Source organism: Phallusia mammillata, chromosome 8 (genome assembly GCF_965637545.1).
Source record: "Phallusia mammillata chromosome 8, kaPhaMamm4.hap1.1, whole genome shotgun sequence".
Taxonomy (NCBI): domain Eukaryota; kingdom Metazoa; phylum Chordata; class Ascidiacea; order Phlebobranchia; family Ascidiidae; genus Phallusia; species Phallusia mammillata.
The window spans coordinates 15,968,336-15,977,839 of record NC_137259.1 but is presented as its reverse complement, the minus strand read 5'-3'; the positions used below and the strand labels follow the sequence as shown (position 1 = coordinate 15,977,839).

The 9,504-nt window shown below is 37.7% G+C and overlaps 3 protein-coding genes across 3 annotated transcripts; 1 reads left to right on the top strand and 2 right to left on the bottom strand.

The window, feature by feature from the left end:
• Positions 1-36: 36 nt before the first annotated feature.
• On the bottom strand, positions 37-1,557 carry LOC145203777 (succinate dehydrogenase assembly factor 2, mitochondrial-like). Its single transcript, XM_080076088.1, has 4 exons — positions 1,412-1,557; positions 956-1,080; positions 382-528; positions 37-163 (listed from the first exon to the last, which is right to left on the bottom strand). The coding sequence occupies exons 1-4, from the start codon at positions 1,553-1,555 to the stop codon at positions 100-102; spliced, it is 480 nt and encodes a 159-aa protein (XP_079932214.1). The 5' UTR covers positions 1,556-1,557; the 3' UTR covers positions 37-99.
• Positions 1,541-3,260, bottom strand: LOC145203776 (COP9 signalosome complex subunit 3-like). Its single transcript, XM_080076087.1, has one exon. The coding sequence runs from the start codon at positions 3,190-3,192 to the stop codon at positions 1,861-1,863; it is 1,332 nt and encodes a 443-aa protein (XP_079932213.1). The 5' UTR covers positions 3,193-3,260; the 3' UTR covers positions 1,541-1,860.
• A 1,873-nt stretch (positions 3,261-5,133) lies between these two features.
• Positions 5,134-9,084, top strand: LOC145203775 (tubulin alpha-1D chain-like). Its single transcript, XM_080076086.1, has 7 exons — positions 5,134-5,241; positions 5,739-5,967; positions 6,347-6,451; positions 6,742-6,938; positions 7,194-7,691; positions 8,091-8,284; positions 8,841-9,084. The coding sequence occupies exons 1-7, from the start codon at positions 5,239-5,241 to the stop codon at positions 8,977-8,979; spliced, it is 1,365 nt and encodes a 454-aa protein (XP_079932212.1). The 5' UTR covers positions 5,134-5,238; the 3' UTR covers positions 8,980-9,084.
• The last annotated feature ends 420 nt before the right edge of the window (positions 9,085-9,504 follow it).

Here is a 9,504-nt window from a genome sequence, read left to right as displayed (position 1 = left end):
TATACTCTTTTTGAACCCCAATGGCAAAAAGATGACTGATTTTCAATTGATTTTATTTAAATAAATAACAGAACAAAAAAGTGACACTGCAGTGGGTGATTAATCTTGCACCGGTTTATAATTTAATGGAGGCTGGACGAATCTTTCTTCCTTGTTTTGATTCCTAAAACAAACAAAATAGGATTGAAGTTCGTTGACATAAATTGCATTACTGAATAATTAAATACGATTTTGGTAGTAAAATGTTTTTGCCCTAAAATGGTGTCTGTTTCACACCCTTTCATCTATGTAAGGATGTTTAGTGCAAATGTGTCACAAGTTATAACAAATAAACCAAACTGTTATGTAAGACCAATTAAAATTCAAGAAATCGGTAATTACCTGCAATGTTCTTGTAGCATTTCCATGATATCACTTGAAAATTCGTCAGGTACAGGTTTTGTTCCAACCATCCAATAATACAGGTCCCACTCATTGCTGGGTTTGTTGATAAGTTCGTCAAAGGTGGAGAGTTGAGTTTCGTTAAAGCTAAAAACAAAATCAAAGTTAGCAAGTATATATGTCTGTTAATAGTGTAAAATTATAAGTATCCTCACACATTTTAATAGACAGATCCACTAAATCAGTGGTGCCAACCTTTTTCCACAAATTCCTCTCTTAACAAACATTTTCATTCCTCCCTAATAGACTGCATGGTAGATGTTAAACCATACAAAGTTTGAAGTTGAGTTTTTTATCAACTTCACAGATTATATTCCCAGAGCTAAAGTGTCTATTTACAAACCACACCTAAAAATTAGAGTAAATTCCTCCCCCAAGTTTTCAAATTCCTCCCTGGTTGGAACCACTGCACCACATAGCTTTTTTATGCAATTAACCAGACAATGAGATTAACTGGATGATTTCCTAAGCTAAAGACTTCAGTTATTTTTGAGAGCATTTTTACATCTTATACCTGTTTAAGTGTTCTGCTGCAAATGTGCTGAAAATGAGGCAATTCTCTGAAATTCCACGCTTTCGACTTTGCCATAGAAGGCGAGCTCTCTTCTTGGTGATTGACTCATCTCTTGGGCGAAAGTTCTGACGACATAGGAAAACACAAATAGATTGAACATTTGATTTTAGTGTTTGATTGTCAAGAAGCAAACAGTCTTGAAACTAATTAATTTGCAGCGTCCAGCAATAAATTGTCATAAAATTTGTCCAGATTAACAGATAGCAATTAGTTAAAGCCTTACCACATTATAAATCATTTGTACCTCTGTCAGAAATACACAAGGATTTTATCAAGTTCTCTACCGGGGAATCAAGATACACCAAGGATTACTGCATAGATGAAAATTGACTGGTAAATATATTAATCTTCATAATACTATTTGTACAAAAGACAAGTCCATGTCTTTTCATTTACCTCTGTGTAAACAGTTTCTGTCGAAAATCGAGCGCAAAGTCTTGCTGCTTGTGGTTGCTTGGACAGCAAACAAAACTTGCAAAATTGACTCGCTAACATGATTAAAACAAATATTAAACAATAAGAGCCCTGAAACATTAACATGAAAATTATGGTTTTTGTTGCACGGATTATTAAAACAGGAACTTTAATCAGAAAATAGTTTTTTTTAGGCAAACACTCATGGAGGTTACATTAGTAAACATACTTATTTTCTTTTTAATTAGTGAATACTTGACAGTAATACATGAAGCCTCAAATTTGGCAATGTCTGTAACGGCGAAGACAGTTTTGATAACAAATTTCCATAACAGACCAATTCGTCAAGAAATGACAGTTTGAACACTAAAAATAAGTATGCAAGTCTCTTTGAAATAGTAAATTCATGAAAATAAATTAACGCAGATTCATCACTTGTACATTAACTTTGACAAAATTGACGAAGGCCTGCTTGTCGATGCCGAGCTCGACAACAAAATGCTTCCATCAAATTCCTCCTCTTGAGACCCAGCACTTTTGATTTTTTGCACATACACTGGATTTACTTGGATATTTTCATCCATCGCAGTAAGTTTACGGTCGAGTTCTGTAAAGTCTTGTATGTCCCGGTCAATTTCTTTTAGCACATTTGCAGCATTGTATTTGACCGAGTCGTCATAGAAGCTTACCATTTCACTCTCGTGGTCAATGTAAGCACAAATTTCTTGATCTTGAATCATTTGTCTAAGGTAGGTTTCAGCCTGCTCCGGGCCTGTTAAATATGCCCTTGAAGCAACATCTGAGAGAGAAAGCGTAATAAAAGTCTTAGTAAGGCGTCGGATGTTCCGTTTATGTAACGATGTGAGTACTTGCTTCACCAAGCCTAAGTTTTTATCTGCGACAAACACACTTTGGTTTGCTTCGATAACTGCATTAACTTTTTCTGGTTCACTGGTTGCATAAGCTTGAACAAGGCTGTTGTATTCATTGCAAAACATCTTGACAAAGCGACTAATAACTTGAGAAGTATACTTTGGTGGTGTTACAAATTTTCCCTCAGTCAAAAGCGACACTAAAATATATTTCTTGTAAGCTCCCAACATAATATGGCTAACAACAGTAGCAGGACAGGTAATAGCTTGCTCAAAAAAGTATAATGCCCTGCTGTAGTTTTTCATAGCAGCATAAATCATACCTCCATAGTAATAGTAGCATAGAAAGTGTTTACATTCATACCAGCCATTTTCCTTGGCAATGTCAGTAATCTCTATGTCTAGGTATTGCAAAGCAGGTTTCATACACTTTGAGTCCAAGCACAACTGACAAAGGGCTGCATGTAGAGATGTCAATTGAGAGGGGTGGGCTCGGATTTTTTCCAGAGCCATACATATGGGTTTGATTCCTCTAATAGCCATGTTTCGTTTGCACAACTCCTGTACCATGGTGTGGAACATTTGGCATAAATTTCCGGTCGCATACTGCACTTGATCAGGGACACATTGTCCGATGAACATTTGAGTCTGGAAAAAAATCTGTTCAAAGTCCTCGGCTGATGTAAATGCAGTCGGCAATAGAGAAACTTTAGCACATAAAATATAAAGAACCCCAAGTGAATGTTCTTGTATGTCCAAAGCCTCTAAAGCAGTGTCCAAGTGTGAGACATTTTTAGTAAGAAGAGGCCATGACTTGTTCATGTATTCACATAGTTGACTGAACTGTTGTTGTGTTGACAAAGTTCTCACATTGTTGACAAACTCCTCCATAATTAGCTAAACTCCACAGTACAAACAGTAAGTCAGTACAACCTAAATACAAAGTAGAAAAAGTACCAAAATAAAATAAAAACATGTGTAAAAGTGTATCTTTGGATTCTTTGCAATCTCAATTAAAATAATAAACAAAACTGTTTCAATTTGTTAATTGATACACAATAAAATTTCATGAATTGGCAATTGCCTTGCATGCCTTATATTGTTAAACTATACATTGTATACAAACAATTACCACTCGTAATTTTTGGGAATAAAAGAGCTTTTAAAAAATAGTCTGATACGTATCCAATCTATTCACTAGTTCATGGTAGGGTAATGCAACTGAACAGCTGCCTAATTAGTAGACACAAACCTACAGAGGTATATATTTTAGTCTAGTGTTTTAGTTAAAAAATAATGTTTTGTAAAACAGTTTGTAAATGTACGCGACACGTGACAGTACGGTGTTGTTTTCCATCACAAAACTAGCGAAAAAAATTAAGGCCAAATAGTAAGTTACGGGTATGTTAAATATGGCCGAAAATAGTTAATAATTTGCTTCATATTTCGTTTTATTTAAACTTTTTCTTGTAAATGTTCTTGTGGTATTTCGCTCGTCACGCATGGGCAAGTCCGCCGACCACCTTTACTTTACTATAGAAATCAACATCGTACTAAAACACATTTTAAGATTTTTTAGGGGGCAAAATAAATTGGAAACTATACCAACACCATAGCTCCACCCAATAAATTTGCAATTGACATTTTTTTTAAATAGTAGATATTTAAGCAAGAAGAACAAGTACCCATACATGTAAGATAAGTGACCAAACACAGCTGACGAAACAGGACCTTAACGACATTTGTTCTTACTGCAGAATAACAAAATTTTAAGCGTCATGTTTTGCTAAGTTTGTGTAAAATATATGCATATATGAAAGTTACATTCGACAATCTAGCTTATTAGCTTTAAAAAAGTTAACGAATTTTATTTTCAGATCAGAAGTGACATTAATGCGTTCGCCGCCTCCAGTGAAAACGATTGCAGTTAGGTGAAAATTGAAACAAATTCAATCGAACTTCAGTGTCTGTTTTGTTCAATAATTAATGATTTCACGTCTGGTTGCATCTGTCCCGTAGACGAATGTAGGTGACTTCGATTGATTGGATGCGTTCGATCAGACAACAGACTGTTAATACTGGATTACGTATTCCAGTTTTAAGAGTTTTTAGAAGCAAAGACTCAACTTTCCCCTTGAGGTGCGTATTTGGCGCAAATGCTGCATCGACTTAATCAGTGTCAAATATGACACATCGCGTTGGGCGAAGGGCAACCCTATAATGATTGGGTGGTCAATTAGAACTCCAAAATTATAGACTTGTTAATAAGTTTGAGTTTTTCGGATGCGACTTTTTATTCATGTTAATTACGTCTTCGTGTAACACACACATGCAATGACAATAAAAAACAAATAATTACCAACGAGAAAAAGGAAAGTGAAAAACTGCACACAACAAATAGGCCCATAGTTTTTTTGAAAATAAAGTTGGGATGCTGTCTTTTTATTTGGTCCATGTCATTATAGCATGTCTGGTGACGGTATAGTTTATTTGTTAAACCGTGGAATTTACATTTTACCGCATAAGTTGTATATGCCGAAATTTTTGTTCAGACTAGATTTTTCGAACGTTTGTGTTTTAATCAACTTAAAGAATGCTTCATGTGTCCATGACGCAACGCATAGTTGGAACGCAGTGACACACCATCGAATGCATGCAATCGATGCATTGATTAATCAATTCCAGAGGCAGACGGGCAAAAAAAACAAAACCTGTTTCGAAATTAAATTATGCGGCTCGTGAGTTCCAACGCCAAGCGCAACTTCAATCTTTTTTAACCAATTAGCATCGTGCTTTATTGTGACGTCATACGGGGTATATGAGGCGAGGCGAGGCCAGCCACGCGTTATTCACTGTTCGTTACAAGCTGCGTAAAGTGCTTTGTTGAAACGTTGTGTTTGTTTCTACTTTTGTTTGCAGAATTACCAAGCTGTCATTATGGTAAGTGTTTGCAGAATTATCGTGTAATGTATCTCATAATATCGTTGGGAATGTTTTGTCTTTAGTTAGGACATAGCTTTATAAGTAAATGGCAATGTCAATCGTTAATTAAGGTGACCCTTCGGTTTATAAAGGCTAATATATGCTGCACTGTATAGGCTCGAGTCGTGAAGGTCAGTCTAGAATTCGTATTTATTAAGATGAACACAAATTCATAACTGGGATCAGCCTTAAAGCGTCCATGCAAAACAGCGATCCCAGCACACTCATATGAATCACAGTACGACAAGCCTATTAAGGGCGTTGTACCGAATCAGCCGGCCACCAAGCATTCCCAATAAATTTCTTCTTAGTTTACTTTATATAACATCGTGTACACTGTACATTATTCAGTCCAATATGGTCTTGTCAACGAGTGTTCTGATGAGATCTTTTATGTCGAAACTATGTGCACCGTCTGCAGCTTATACTTATCATCTGTTGGCTTGTTTTTCCAGCGTGAATGCATTTCAATCCACGTCGGACAAGCCGGAGTGCAAATCGGCAATGCTTGCTGGGAGTTGTATTGCCTGGAGCACGGAATTGCTCCCGACGGTCAGATGATGGAATCAAAGGCCTGTGGAGGTAAAGTGGGTGACGATTCCTTCAACACCTTCTTTAGCGAAACCGGAGCTGGAAAACATGTCCCTCGCGGAATTTTTGTCGATCTTGAACCAACTGTTGTCGGTATGTTACTTTTTGTCTCATAGAAATATGTTAATTACTGCCTAAATAAACTTAATAACGCAGTTGTGGCAAGTGTATTTTTTGTGCCGCCGTTTGACGTGCTAAACGGTCTCGCCAGAGTTGTAAACGGGCCAAAATTGGTGCTTAAGCCGTCCCGCAAAAACTCGAATTATTTTTAAAACTAATCCTGATTTAGATCAAAATATTGTTAGGCTTGTGGCATAAATAAAGGTATGTGTAAAGTAGGGCCCTAAAATTTTGCCCGAATTTTTGGCTATATAAATGCGCTATATTTTTGTTACCGTTTGAGTTGCAATGTATCCAACGAAGATAAAACATACGTGTATGAATAAAGCGAGTTTTTTTATTTTTTGCTTAGATGAGATTCGTAGCGGAACATACCGCCAGCTTTTCCATCCTGAGCAGATGATCACTGGAAAAGAAGATGCTGCAAACAACTACGCTCGTGGCCACTACACCATTGGTTAGTTCAATGTTTGTACCACATTGGATTGCTAACGTATAACTAACATGTGTGTTCGATCTCGTAGCACCACGAGTGCATATGACCCGTAAAGTCCCTTAATAATTTGATTTTCAACTTGTGCATGATTAACAACCAAATTCCTTACTGTTTTCCAGTATTGGCTTAAGTTTGACTGTTTAGGGGAGTAAACTGCCAAAACAATGTTTTAGGGTCTATTTCTTGCCCCCTCTGCTAAAGAGTAGTGAAGTTGCAAAAAAAATGGGAAAAAAACTTTCGTTTGTGTTCAGGAAAAGAATTGGTGGACTCGGTTCTCGATCGCATCCGAAAATTATCGGATCAGTGCTCCGGTTTGCAGGGGTTCCTCATCTTCCATTCGTTTGGAGGAGGAACCGGTTCCGGGTTTGCATCCTTGTTGATGGAACGGCTCTCCGTCGATTACGGAAAGAAATCGAAATTGGAATTCGCTGTTTACCCTGCTCCACAGGTATGTATTCGAAATAGCTGCTGAGGTGAAAAATATATAGGTTAGTCTGTAACTGATTGTAAGCTTTTCAAAAAAAAAAAAAAAAACGTTTTCAAACCTTAAAATAGATAAATTTAAAATTTGTTATTTTTTTAATGTTTTGAAACACTGAAAAATGTTTTCATAAGCTTTGTATGTTCAGCATAGTTTGACTCCGACAATAATATTATGATGAGGTATAGTAAAAGTTCATTGTATTTTTATTCTGTCTTATAGGTTTCCACTGCAGTGGTTGAGCCTTACAACTCGATCCTAACCACTCACACCACTTTGGAACACTCCGACTGTGCTTTCATGGTCGACAACGAGGCTATCTACGACATCTGCCGTCGTAATCTTGACATTGAACGTCCAAGCTATACCAACCTCAACCGGCTCATTGGCCAAATCGTATCTTCTATCACGGCTTCCTTGAGGTTCGATGGAGCTCTCAATGTCGATTTGACCGAGTTCCAAACCAACTTGGTGCCATATCCACGTATCCACTTCCCATTGGTCACTTATGCTCCCGTGATTTCAGCCGAGAAAGCTTACCACGAGCAGCTATCAGTGGCTGAAATTACCAACTCGTGTTTCGAGCCTTCTAATCAGATGGTAAAGTGTGACCCAAGACGAGGGAAATACATGGCTTGCTGCATGTTGTACCGTGGAGATGTGGTCCCCAAGGATGTGAACGCAGCCATTGCAACAATTAAAACCAAGCGCTCAATTCAGGTAACAACAAAATACTTTAATTCTATAGCACAGGATAGTTGCTTACTTTGGGTCAAATTGCTCACAGATTGGTAGAAGGTTATTTTTATTCTGTTCAAATTTATGGGAACTTTATTAGTTTGTTATTCATGATAAATGTATAGTTTAAACCAGTGGTACTCAACCTTCTACTGATTGCGTACCACCGGACGACATTTTCTATTGCTGCGTACCACCTAAACCTCGTTGTAGAACAAGAGATAGGCTTATTCTTATTGACACTATAGTGGACAGTATATTTCTAAAGCAAACAAGGTCAGCAATTCCAAACAAATGCCACACACGAGTTTTCGCTCCAGTTAATTCAAACCTTTATATTTTTCACGCTTTAATCTGACAAATTTCTTCTGATTTGGTCAGTTCGTGGATTGGTGCCCAACCGGTTTCAAAGTTGGAATCAACTACCAGCCTCCAACTGTGGTTCCCGGCGGTGACTTGGCCAAAGTACAACGAGCTGTTTGCATGTTGAGCAACACAACTGCCATTGCTGAGGCTTGGGCTCGGCTTGATCACAAGTTCGACTTGATGTATGCAAAGCGTGCATTTGTCCACTGGTAAGCAAAAAGTTTTGGTTTGTTTTACAGAAACCGTTCAGGCTAACGTATTTGAAAGCAGTCTTACCAGCACCAAGCCGAAAATAGTTGGTTCAATGCTGAGAAGCGCAAAATAGTGTAGGGTGCAAGTGGTGGATATAAATAGGAATGTAACAGTAAATCATAAGTTATTTCACAAGGACATCGCATCTTAAGCTAAACTAAAAATCGTATTGTCCTACTACGAAACTGACATATACAGCATACGAGGCAGGCAACGGCGCTTGTGACTCTATTTTCAACGTGCCCACGAATGAGCTGTGTAGTGCTGTGAAGCTCAGTTGGTAGAGCGCGATTCGTGAGGTCGAATCTCAACGCAGGCTAGTTTTTTCTAACATGTTCCTTGCCATATGGGAATGCTGGGTGAACAGGTGATTCGGTATAACACTTTAAACAGGCCTTGCATACTATGATTTATGCACGAGTGTGCAGTGATCGCTGGTCTGCATGAACTCTTCAGGGCTGATCACAGTTATGAATGTATGTTCATCTTCCCTAAAACTTCAACCTTTTCCAGGTACGTGGGAGAGGGAATGGAAGAGGGTGAATTCTCTGAAGCTCGGGAAGATCTCGCAGCGCTGGAGAAGGATTACGAAGAGGTTGGAGTGGATTCAGCAGAGGGAGATGAGGACGAAGAAGACGATGATGAATATTAATATTCATCACTTTTTTGTTTACAATGACTGATGACATATGGCTTGGTGATTTGATGTTTCCAAACTTTTGTTTGATTTGCTGATAATAAATAATGATGCAGTGGCCCTTTCAGTCTTTTTTTGCGATACACTCTCATTACTGGAACATGTAGTAGATGCTATATATCTTCACCGGCTACACTTCTTTCAAGAATATAGATATTTAAGTAGTAGTTAAACCAATTTTGTAGGTTACTTACGTTTTTGTAATGAGTGCTTACAGCCGGTTTTTAGTAATAATGTCTTTCGGTTAAATCGCACCGATTTGTTTGGCCGAAACCGAATCGTTTGCAAACACGACGAACGTGTCATATTCAATGCTAAGAAATCTAAAATCTCAAAAAAAGTTTTATAGAAAACTTTGTGTCATGTTACAAATGATTCGATTTATTATAGGTTGATCAATTGATTATTTGGTTTTGGTGCACATCAGATGTATAGACGTTTTGATGTATCACTGGGTTTTGGTGGTGGTGCAGAAATGCG